At 35.8% G+C, this 13,073-nt stretch overlaps 1 protein-coding gene across 2 annotated transcripts in view; it reads right to left on the bottom strand.

Moving 5' to 3' along the window:
* Positions 1-5,046: 5,046 nt before the first annotated feature.
* ADAMTS5 (ADAM metallopeptidase with thrombospondin type 1 motif 5) overlaps positions 5,047-13,073 on the bottom strand; it is a 51,516-nt gene continuing 43,489 nt past the window's right edge. For both annotated transcript variants that reach the window (XM_017856401.1, XM_017856411.1), the window contains exon 9: positions 5,047-11,733. In XM_017856401.1, the coding sequence (XP_017711890.1) occupies positions 11,166-11,733 (568 nt within the window). In that variant the 3' untranslated portion in view covers positions 5,047-11,165. The remainder of the gene's footprint in view (positions 11,734-13,073) is intronic.

Here is a 13,073-nt window from a genome sequence, read left to right as displayed (position 1 = left end):
TAGAACCCTGAGCCACTTTGTAAGAAGAGTGAATACTCTGCTGAAGAGACCACACAGAAGGGCCTTGAGAATGCCTGGAGAGGGAGAGGAACTCAGCTGAGACTGATGATCTAGTTGTCCCATCCAAGGCACGAGGCATGTGATTAAACCTGTCTTGGACCCTCCAGTCAAGTCCATTTGGTGTGTGGAGCAGAAGTATCATCTAGCTGAGAGCCCTGACTCACAAAATCATAATATTCAATAAAGTGTTCCTTTAAACCACTCTATTTAGAAAGTTGTATTAACATCAATATATAACCAAAACACCTTTGTTAAATTTTTGACTCATTTGATTAAAACTGTTACACATTTATTGACTGCCAACAAAGAATTTTAGCTGTATTTTGGAAAACCTTTTCCAAATGGATACTTTTTTCGTATCCATTAACTTCCATTTTCTTGCCCCTGTTTTCTGCCTTGTGTTTGCTTATTTTTATCACTGTGGCTACAGATTGCTACTCCACATCACATTTTTAACTAATCCTGTCCTGGAGTAAGGGTGTATATATGCAGCCCTTGTTAACAGCTCAAGTGACTTGATATCAAAATTAGATTAGCCGATGGTCTTATTCCAAGATTTTGTGCCTGATCTGGTAACCCTGAGTTTGAGTTTTCTTGTTTCCACCTTGTTCTGTAACCCTGATAGTGACAGGAGGCCACCAAATGTCTAGGCTGATGGGGCAGGTCCCTGTTGAAACCCCACCTTCAAGCCAAAGACAGTTTAAAGCCTGAAAGCCAAGCTACAAGTTAAATCCTCAGTCCAGATTAAGACTTGTCTTCCTGCTTGGCATGCTTTCCTCTGACTGATCACCACCCTAAGCCTATTTTACATATACCTACCCTATTCTAATTGTTTTCCTACACTGTCGTGCGCATCTTTGAGTGGTGTTTTTGCTTCAAACTTTCTTGCATACTCACAAACCAATCAGCATGCACTCCCCATTCTGAGTCCATGAAAGCCCCAGGCTCAGCCATATTGGGGGACTTTCCTGCTTTTGCGTAGGGGAAGCACCCCCCCATGTTTTCTCTTTGCTGAGAGCTTTCCTTTCATTTAATACATTCTACACCACTCACTCTCTGGTGTCTGTGTGCCTAAATCTTCCTGGTCATGAGACAAGAACCCGTACCTAGCTGAGCTAAGGAGCAGAAAAAAATCCTGCATCAACCCCAATAACTGGATTGTAATTTTGTTCATTCTGCTTATGGGCCTAACATGATAGCCTTTCTAATAATCCACTCTAGATTGAGATTATTCCTTGTTTTCATGTGTACATTCATTTTCTATTAATATCATAACAAATGCCAATCATTCCGCATCTTTATCAAACCCATTTATAATATCACAGTTTGTAGATATCTAAGCTCAACAGAGCTCAGCTGGGCCTCTGCTCTGGGTTTACAAGGCTGGAATCAAGGTATCAGCAGGCTGTATTCCTTTCTAGAAGCTCTAAGGATGAATCTGATTCCAACAAACTCCTTCATATTTTAGCTAGAATTCATTTGTTTTGAAGTTGTAGAACTGAGGTTCTCATTTCCCTGCTGGCTGTTCCATTGGCCAGGTGTCATTCTCAGCTTTCTAGATGCTACCTGAATCATTTAGCCTGTTGATCCCTTTCTTCATCTTCCTAGCCAGCAGTGGTGCTTCTTATATTTGGAATTCCTCTAAATTCCCCTTCTGCCTTTCTCTTCTGCTTTTAAGAGTTCATGTGATTAAACTGGGCTCTCAAGTTAATCCAGACTAATCTTCCTATTTTAAGGCTGTTGATTATTAACATTAATTCCATATACACAATATTTTCACAGCAGTACCTCAATTTGTGTTTGATTGAATGACCAAGGGACAAGAACTATGGGGGCACATCTTTAGAATTCTGTCTTCCACGTTGGTGTGTCATACCAGGCACTGAAGATCTGTCTTCGAATCAAGTAGCCAGGTTCTTGCTATCACCCATCTACCATGGCTCCTCTACTTCTTGGGCCTAAACTTGGCTTGATTTTTTTCTAAAATGTCTTTTTTTTTTTTTTTTTAACAGTATTACTTGTTAAAAATATTTACATACTCACATTTTGCCCATTTTTCGGGGACATCATCAACCATTTCCTGAACCCTTTAATAATTATTATTTGACTGGGTTGCCATCAACTTATTGATTCAGTCATTTATTCAACAAGTACTTATTGAACTCTTAATATATGCCAGGTACCTTCTTAGGAGCTGGTAATACAGCAATGATACAAAATAAAGAGGATGCTCTCAAAGTATGTACATTTCTACATCTGGTTATATGATAGGGATATCAGACGTATACAAATGAGGATATGGTGAAATTTCAGGAACTTATAAGTGACATGAACAAAAATGAAGGAGGAATGTGTCTATTTAATTTAGGGTGGTCAGAGATGGCCTCTCTGAGGGATAACATTTAAGTAGAGACTTGAAGGAAGACAGGAAGCCAGTGTATATCTGGAGAAGAGTGTTTTAGGCAAAGGATTCTGGACAAGGTTTAAACTTGATGCTGTAAAGAGTAACAGAGAGGCAAAGTAGCTGGAGAGTGAACCAAGGGGTGAGAAAAGAAGGGAAAATCAGACAGGTCTGTGGCATCAGATCCTGTGGGGCCTTAAAGCCTGTGGAAAGAAGATTGTTTCCTACTTTCAGTAAGTTAGTAAGGTGTTGGAGAATATTTGGCAGAGGAGTTAAATGATCTCACTTAACGTTTTTCATGATTAGTCTAACTGCTGAAGGCAGCAGGAAGTCCCATAAAGAGGTATTTGCTGTTGTTCAGGATAGAAAAGATTGAAGGATTCTACTCAAGTGGTAGCAGTGTAGAGCTGTGAACTGGCTTGTCTTAACATAATCTTAAAAAAGAGACATCTATTGCTTGTTCTAATATACTAATATTCTGTCTGACACTCCTGTAGCCGGTCATAGTCAGGCACTTCCTATGAGTGTTCAAAGCAACATCTTTGAACAGTTAGAGGGATGGTAAAGGAGCTTGACAGTAAAGAAACAATCTAGGTAGACTCTTTACAATATCTAGTAGGTACCAGACATATTTGGAAATGAAGACGTTAATGCTTCTCAACATTTTTGTAGATAAAATCCTCTTTTTAAAATCGAAAACTGGCTCAGCCGCTATTTTTGGAAGCAGTCTACTTACAAGTGATTAAGAAATATTTTTTCATGCTTTCCAAGATTTAGATGCTTCTTATGTAAATAACAACAATAAAAAGTCCATAATTCCAATTCAGGGCAAATCCCAATGGAGGCTTAAGTAGGGAGACAAAGCATTGCAGGTAGCTGGAAGTAGAAGGAGAAAGCTATATTGCAGAAAATCTTATGAATGTACATTGGAGAGAGGTCTTGGGCTAGGCACTGCCCCAGGTGGTTAATCATTCTGACATCATGTCTCCTTATGTGACAGACATGGAAGGGAACTAGAAAAAGCAAGGCTATTCTACTATACTCCCTCACCTGTGTCTACATAATGACATATAATCATTTATTTTGTGGGAAAATATGAATTTAATTGAACAGATAAAACACTCAATAATATATCAAAAAAGACCCAATAGAATGTGAGAAATAGAGATGATTTGGACTTCACAAATTTCTAAGCATCTCCTTTGTTCATTCTACTCCTAATCCAAAAGCTACCACCATTACCACTTTTATGCCTTTGACCTTGTCTGGCCCAACTCATTACCAGCTGTGAAGGAGTTTGTAAGGAAAAACACTGAATTTATTTTGAAAACTCTTACTGGCAATTTCTTAGTTTTCTAAATCAAATTATCTCTCCTCTTTCCTTAAACAATAGTCTTCGTGCTACCCTCAGCTCCTGACATTATCCTTACTGCTGGTCTAATTCTCCATAGTTTCCTTACCATTTTCATTGGAATTTTAGGAATGTTCTTGCTTTTACTTAGGGGGCCGACACATTAGACCTAAACACTTCCCTCTATTTCTCTAATCTTGCACAGTCAGTCCTCCAGTCACCCTGCAATCTCTCGCTCAGATTCACAGTCCAAAAGGATTTAAGACTCAGTGATTACAGAAACCAACAATTGATAATAACCATCTAAGGTGCTTACAACAGTGATTGGCACTTGGTGAAAGCTATTCTGTTGGTGTAAAAGTAATCTCAGTTTTTGCCATAAAAAATAGCAAAACTGCAATGACTTTTGCACCAACTGAATAGCTAATAATTAATGGCTATCATATTGTGACTGTTATCTGTAATATGGAATCTTAATACCAGTATCACAAGAGCCAAAGGGCATGGAGAGAAATTTGTGGTAGAAAGTTTGTGGGGTGATTACCACAGGGCCTAACTCAATGAGATGTTGAACAAATCTTAGCTATATTTTGACAGCTAGTGTATATGTGTGTGTGTATTATATCATCTTTTAAGAAATATAGATGTTTTAAATCATTTATTTAAAAGCATACATCCTCCTAAGGAGAAAATTTAAAGTACCACAATTCTACAATATTATTTGATATGAGAGGGAAATTCAGTGTTTGAAATGTATGCTGAAAAGAAATGATTCCAGGTTTAAAAAGAATTAATGCTCTTAGGAAGCTTAATGTTATAAATGTTATAAAATAGACTTTTGCTAGTCAATTTCAGGTGTTTTAAAAAAACATTTCTATGCTTGCATTATTATCTCAATTCTTTAACTTTATATCTGGACTAGGTTTAGATACAAAAAATAAAAATGAAGTGGTAGATTATGTTGCTTGCTGTTTCTAATCTAACACCAAAATTTTAATAGTATGCAATCTTCAGGGGTTGATAGTCCGGTAAAAAGAACTTGAAGCAATAGTTTTCATAGAACTTTAACTAAGATAAAGTATTAATTGTCTATGTCAAAGAGGGTGAGCGATGATAGAAATTACAAAGAGCCTAGGACTTCCCTGAGACCCAGCTTGGTGCTACCACTGTTAGGAGAAAATTAAAAATAAATGAACAATAGTTTCCAACTCTAAAACATATTATATGCAGTACATACTTTAACCTAGTTTACAATTTATATTTATTGTGCCCATTGAACCCACAAAAGCAGTGTTTAATTTTACAGTTTAAAGTCACACATAGGGAAATGCTTTACAAAATAGGATATTGTTCCTCAATGAAAAATATTACAGTATAGGTCCCAAACGGCTCAGTTCAAGTCTTTTACCTGAATAACAGAGCTGTTGTGGAATGCAGGCTACAAGACACAGTAATGTTTTAAATACTTGATTAAGATTTGAAGGTTGCCAAAGCTGAGAGACATTTTAAACAAGACCCGTCTTAGTTTTCCAAGATTTTTGGTTTTTCAACTGCATTATATACCATTGCTTCTGGAAAATTGAGGGTAATAAGCAGCTTACATTTTACATCTTATATACAGTATGTAAATCTTCAATGATTTTCTCTACCATCAAAGCAAGTTTCAAGGTTTAAAAATCTCAGTTATACCTACTTAGGTTTATTACTTTACTCACAGACTCTAATATATAAACCAAATATTTATGCCATTGCTTCTATCAAATGCAACATGTTTCTTCAGTCTATTTAGTTATCCACAAAGTCTATTTACAAAGCATATGTATGATTTCCTCTGACTAACAGGTCATACAAATACGTAAGTAGTGTTTTTCAGCTCCTAACTGTAGCAAGATGAACCATCAATGTTTATATTGTGCCTGAGTGCGTAATGCAAAAATACCATCCAGAGACTATATATTTTTTAATCAAAAGTCTAGCTTTACAAAGTCACACACAGTATGGTCTTCTATTGTAAATATACTCTCAGTATAGGTAGACATGTTTCTAATATATTATGAGTTGTTAGAGAAAAGGCTGAGATATAGTCACCAAGTGTTTACTAATAACATAAACTGTTGCAAAGTTTGAAAACAATATCAGGCCAAATATACATGAAAGTTTGAATGGAATGCTGAGGACTTAGTGAATGCTGAAATATGACTCATCTGAAAGTCTGCTACTCTGGCCTGATGCTCCTCAAGTTTTAATGACCCCTTAAATGTCCTCAGACGCACATGCAGTTTATGTCACTGACCACTGTTGGTCAAAACAATCATTGGATGTGTTTATTTTTCGAATTTGGAGCATCAAGTTGTGCCCTACCCTGACACAAACCTTAGAGGTCTTTCCTGCAAACTGTAAAATCATGTAAAAAAATAGTATCTCAGAAATATCACATTTGACAGTTGGTCACGAAAGATGTTAGCACCTCAATAAAAATTAGAATTGTTCACTGGATATGCCAAAGGAAAGTGGAAAAAAATTAAAAGGCATGCCCTGTTTTTCATTTGTTTTTTCCTACAAATCACAGTTCTCCTCACAGTGTTAGACTTTTAGGTCACTCTGATGTGGCAGTACCTTATAGGATGAGGGGCCACTACTCTTTTTTTTTCATTTGACCTTTATAGTCCACATGGTCCAGTTAGTTGAAGCCACAGAATAAAGACCAGAGAGAGCAAAATTATTGCTAAAGTGCAACTATATTAGTAGAATGCAATTAACTGGGCTAATGAATGTGTATGCCAATGTCTTATTTTTTTTCAAAACCAACATCATCTAACAACATATTCTTTCAGGTTTCCCATAAAACCTGCATTGAGAATGATATCATGGTCCCAGGCAGGCATTTACCAGATTGAATGTTTTGCTGATCTGAACACCACCTGTATTCCAATTTTTTGGCTAATGCATGGTTTTGTATGTCAATATGTTCTCATACATTAAATAAGTGAAACACAATTATACATTAGAGAGTTTATATGCATCATAATAATATAATTTGAGAAATTATCTCTATAGATTATGCCAACAAAGCATTCTTAGGAAGATTTTTTTCAATGTCCTAGCCAGTTAAGTTGATCTATCTGTTTGATAATCTAAAACTATAGATTGTTGGGAAATGAGAAAAATAATAGGGAAAACATACAAGTTCCTTTTCTGTGTGTCTAAATGATACATTGTCTTGAATTTGGTTCTATTAAAGCTTTAGATGACCATTTCTGTACACATGGCTATTTCATTTATTTAGCAGTTTTGAAATGTTAGCAAATATATTGTATTTGTAGAGCATCATTTCATTATAAAGAGATTATTAATATTCATCAATCATGCCAATGAGATTATACACTCTGCCACAGACTACTAGAAAAATTTGATCATTATTAAATTCAATGTTATTTTACAGTGCGAACTCTAAGTAACAGCACAAGTTCTGGACTTTGAATCTGGCTGCTGTCCTCACCTGAACTGTTACAATGACCTTGTTAACAAGGAAGGAATCAATGGGGAAGTATCACAACCAGAGATTGGCTGTGTGTCCAAGGGTGCTTTGTCTTATTGCAAGGATCAGACTGTGAAATCACAGAGGCAAGCTGATGTCATCAGAGGCAAGTCTGCCTATTTCAAGTCCTATAATCACCCCAGAGGATTCAACAGTAGTAGAAAAACATCACATTCTCTTAATGGACACCCCTTATTTGTAGAAACAGTTATGACTATTAACATTTGTTATACAAACCCAATTTATTTGTGCTCATCAGTAGAATCCTACAGACACTAAAGACTAAATGATATTAATTTTAGGAGGTGTTTCTAAACAGACAAAGACAACATTTGGTTTTATTATCATCTGTATCCCTCAGAAGTTGTGTGTACACAACTTTCATCTAATACATCAACGTCAACTTGTCCATGTTTCTCGATGAAGTGAAAGAATCTGATTCTTGTCTGTGTCTTAATGCCTGTAGGAAGCTTCTAGGCTATTTGTGTACCCAAATTTAAAACTTGCACCTTGTTTCATTGAATAAGTGTTTTTCTTATTTGTGACTTGGACAAATTAGTGTTAATGTGATGTAAAAGACCTATTATCATAGGTACAAGTAATGAACACTATTAGTTGTGAAAGATTAAAATTTCCTTGGAAAGAAAAATGATAGTATCAGAATAAGAATACATGAGGAATAAATACATATACACCTGTTTCACACAGAAAGCTTTCTGTAAAAAAATACAAAAGCAACCAGTGCTGTATATTATGTAAACTCACAAAGTGTAAAAGTGTACTTTATACACAAACATGAAGCATAAATTAAAAAGTAGGACAATAGCAAAACATTTTAAATATAGAAAATTTGCACATATTTTGTTAAATAAGAATAAATAATTTTATCAACAGATTCACATACCAGTTGCAAAAACAATAAATTACTTTTTTTCAGTGCTGCAACTTTTTTTTGTTTGTGATTTATCCCTTAATTCCTAGTTTAGTGGGATAAAACTGTTTCCACAGGAAGGCAAAGGAAGATAAATTTATTGAATAAATTATAACAATGCCCTTATATTTCTAAACAGCAAGGCAGGGCTTAATTTAAATTTTTCTGATCTAGAAGAAATAAATGTCATTTTCTTCTGGCTCCCTTTGTACTTAATAAAACGTGTTATGGAGTGCTTAGTTATGGAAGTGAGATTAGATTCTTACCAACCTGAGCATTTTCAGACAAATTCTTTTTTTTTTAAAAAAAGAAATAGCCCCTAGCATCCTGAATTCTAGACATTTTTAAAAATTCAAGATGCAACAATGGAAAGGTGAAAGTACGAAGTCAAAACTGGACTGATTTAGATTGAGTTGTATAGAATTTTCCCTTTGTTCATAATTCTTGGTATCTGTTGAACACTCCATTTCTCTGAATTTCAGTTTCCAGTCCATATCACCTTCTCCAGGAATTTAGACATACATTCTTCAGTCAATCTAGTGAGACTCATAAGAAAAAGGTGGAGAAAACTACTTAAAAGCATGGAATAGTGGTTTATTTGCTCTAAGCGCTCTAGGATTGTTTCCTTGACAGGTGTAAACCATCACTATTTGAGGGAAACATGAATCATTGACAAATCATATTAAAAATTTATGAGTATAGTAAGAGAAGCAGAGTAGGAGACAACTACATTTATGCCTCAATTATTTTTTAATGTTGTTGGGAATATAACCACACACACAAAAATAAATTTTGTCACATTTGAGTTACTTGATTAAAATTATTTCCAAAATGGAAAAAAGTAACATTAGCCTCTCTCCTAATTCTCTTTGCACAGACAAATGGCACTGGGATTATTATTTTTTTTCTCACCTATTTGACTAGGTTTGCTTTCTGCCCTTGGCATTGGGTGATCTCCATCAAATATAGGTTATCAGCCTTCTACAGGCCTCATTTCTCAAACTGATAATTTATTAAGAAAAAAAAATCACTACATCTAAAGCAAAGTCAGTCTGTGAAAATTCAAAGGATGATTATTGGTTTTGTGAAACAATGATTTGTTTTAAAAGCAATTTCTTAAGAAAATACTAAAAACAGCGAGACATCTATTTTCCTGGCCCACTAAAATGATGTGACATAGTGATCAGTTACATAATTCTTTTATATTAAAATATCTTATAATAAAATAAACTCTCATGAGCTTGTATAACTCAAACAATGGTTCCCTAAGATTTTTACATGCAAATCTTTAACAATAGGCACATTTGGCATGATTACTATGAATTTTGTGAAGAAAATTGGCTTTGCAGTGTTTCACAACAAAAGAAATCCCAAGGAAATGAAACGACTTAGATTTTCTAAGCTGTGAGGTTGGTAATGGGGGTGGGGTGTACATTTTATCATCTAAAAAGATATCTTTAGGTGTGTGCTTATAAAATAATTTCCATGTCTAACTATTCAGACTTACAACCTACCTAAACAGGCTATGCAAACAAAAACAACAACTTTCTGAAAATCATCACATTTCCTTACTCAGACACTTACGGGTACAACCAAGTGCTTTCCAGTTGGGAAAAATCTTTAGTACAATAGGAATATATTTAGATTTTTTAAATTGCCTATGATGTGGAAACAGTCTTATTAGTATTAACCACTTTTCGGCATTTACCACATTAACAATGATAACCACTTCTCAATGTGGCTAACTACCAAGTGATCTTTAATGTTTCTAATAAACTAAGTCAAGAAATACAAAACATTGTAGGTCTTACTGAACCCTGGAACAAAACAAATAAGCGAACACAAATGCATTTTAAAGGCTTGCTGGTAAGAGGTATACCAGTGTTGAAGGTGTTGGACACGATAGAAAACTTGCTGTGTGTTTTGTACGTATGTTATACATTGTGAGATATCAGATGAAAGCTCTGGAGAGAGAAAGTAGTTGTGAAAATACAAATTGAAAACACAGTGAAAAACAATTTTTTTTCCTTTTAAATTTCCAACACAAGGAAACTAGTTTTTAGACTCTTGAGTACTAATCACACACACACAGGCAAACCCTACTTCTACATCTGAAGTTATGCATTAATTTGGCTAGCTACCTGAAAAAAACACAGGCAGTCAAAGGTTGAAGTAAATGAACCCGTGTATGTATTTAAGTGACTAGATACACTGAGATCTATTTACTTTTCAAAATTTCTCAGAAGATACTTGCTGTCAAAATGGTTTTTTGACGGAAATTTTATCTCCTGTAGTCAAAATATACTAAATCTTATTAAAACAGCAGCAAGTTCTTAATTTCCAGTAAAATATCCACAGCTGTTTCTGGAAACTGAAGGAAGTTGAAATAGCTGCAGACCTACTTTGGTCAAACACTTTTTTTTATAGAAATATATATGGATATTTTAATAGAACCAAGGGATATAAAGTGACATATCAAGGGAGAATGTATTTACAAACAGTAAAAAGAAGCTACTGTGTATTTTGGGTGAAAATGATTATGATGCCATTAAAGACATTCTATAAGAGGTAGGTGACAAGGGGGAGACAGTTCTGCCATCTTCGAATGTCCCCTGATTTTACATTCATCAGTGTTTCTTTCTTGTAAGCCCAGGGGATGTTCAATAACTCCCAAGTTTTTCTATATTGCAAGGTCACCACTGTCACGTGAAGCAGTGCACATCCTCTTTTGGTCACAGAGAGCAGATTCTGCCCATTATTGGACTCCTGTTGACAATGCCACTGAAGCATGACTTTCTGTGAGTTAGGTAGACCTCCTGTTCACCACAACAGCATCAGTGCTGAATCCTCCAGTTATATTTGTGCATAAGATCATAACCACAGGCTAACATTTCTTCAGCAAGCATTGCTTAAATGCAGAAGGCCTTTGGGAGAGAGGACATCCTTTCGCTAACTTCCGGTTTCCATCCTGGCACTGCACCGTCCTGGTGTGCCATCCTGTGTCACAGGTCCTAGAGCAGGCGAGCCATGGGCCCGTGACCCACTGCAGCTGCGAAGTGTGTGATCCCACTTTATTGCTGCCATGACTAGTGACAGAGTTTACTTTTGGAGTGGACTTCTTGGGAACAAAAAAGCTATAACGGACATCTAATGGTTTAGTGGGATCTGTTGCAAGGATCTGCACTATTAGAATTTCCTTCGTGGCAGAGTAGCCCATGCCATGCAAGAAGTCGTCCCTGTGGCTCCAACCACTATAGTTCATGACTGTTCCATTGATGTCAATGATAGTCTCTGAAGTGGAGATCATGTACTTTCCATTGATAAGGTACTCACCATTTTTCTTTTTCAGGGCTAAATAGGCAGTGAATCTAGTCTGGTCTTTGGCTTTGAACTGTCGAACTTTTATGTGGGTTGCCCCTTCAGGAATCCTCACCACGTCAGTGTAGCCCTTACTGGAAGTAGGAATGTTCACAGGAAGTGGGGGGAGGTGGTTAAAAAAAAGGAGAAAAAATAAGTAAACAGTAAATAATAAACAAGTTCTCTAAAAAGTCTTCTCTTAACACACAGTTTTAATGTCTTTAAGAGATTAGTTTAAAATTGAGTTTAAAAATTATTTTTTATGACAAAATTGCAATTAGCCTACAGTATTGTATACACTTTAATGGAGGTGTTCAAAATTAGGATGATGCTAGCAACCTGCCTTCATTTAAAAAATTTATACTAACTTTCAAGATTTATGAAACCATTTTCATCCTTATCAAATCCTATCACCTTTACAAATCTATTTTACATTCTTTCTGGCACAAAATGGGATATATTTAAATACAAACTGACAAAAGTATGCCTTCACTTAATCTCATATAATTCTTTAATGTTTCTCAAATTTGCCTCCACATTAGAATCACGTGGAGATCTTCTAAATCTTTCAGAGCCTACCCACACCTCAGACCAATTAAATCCCATCTTCCATGCTCGGGCACAGGCAAAGAGCACTTTTGAAACTTCTCACATTGTTCCAATGTGCAGACTAATTGGGAACACAGAATTAATTAGTTTTTGGACTAGAGGTGAGTAGAGTCTCTGCATCCCTTTCTACTAGAACTCTGGATTTTGTGGGACAGGCCACTAAATGAAGCACGCAATTTCGAAATTGGGTAATGATATTACTAACACCATCATAAAAGGGGAATTTTTTAAAAATGACTTAGCGAATTTTTCTGAATTCTTAGTGCCCATAAGATATAATAGATTGAGAAAGGCTTTATGGTGAGTGACATATAAGTCTTCAAAGAGCCATCATCTGTTCAAAAAAATGGGGAAAGACATAAATATCTTTAATACCCATGAGCCTGTGAGGAATGCTAGGATGGAAATGCTAATTAAGCACCAAGTGTGAGGTGAGGAGTCTACTGTTGTCCACATTTTTGCCTTTTTAAGTAATTTCATAATAGGGTCCCTTTACTTTCCTAGTTATTTAAACAGGAATACTATTGGCTTGCACAGTTTGACTGACGTGTGGAGCTGAACTGTCTCATTTCCAGTTCTCATTCACATGCTGAAAATCCAAGTGTGTTTCCCTCACTCCAGAGTTTCCTCTGAATTGGAAAGGAAGTTTATTGCCAAGGAAGCTGATCAGAAGGAAGCCCCCTGCCTACAGGCAAAGCGTTCTATAGTGACAGCCACACAGGTGATACAGCTTCCCACAGTGCTGAAGAGAGATGATGCAATGCTCAGGGCGTTCCTTATTCTGTCTAACTCGATTCATTATTTTTATTTTTGTAGTACATTACAG

The sequence above is a fragment of the Rhinopithecus bieti genome, unplaced genomic scaffold (assembly GCF_001698545.2).
Source record: "Rhinopithecus bieti isolate Rb0 unplaced genomic scaffold, ASM169854v2 scaffold_1295, whole genome shotgun sequence".
NCBI classification, from domain to species: Eukaryota; Metazoa; Chordata; class Mammalia; order Primates; family Cercopithecidae; genus Rhinopithecus; species Rhinopithecus bieti.
Note: the sequence above shows the minus strand (reverse complement) of the source record. Positions and strands in the feature narration are given on the sequence as shown.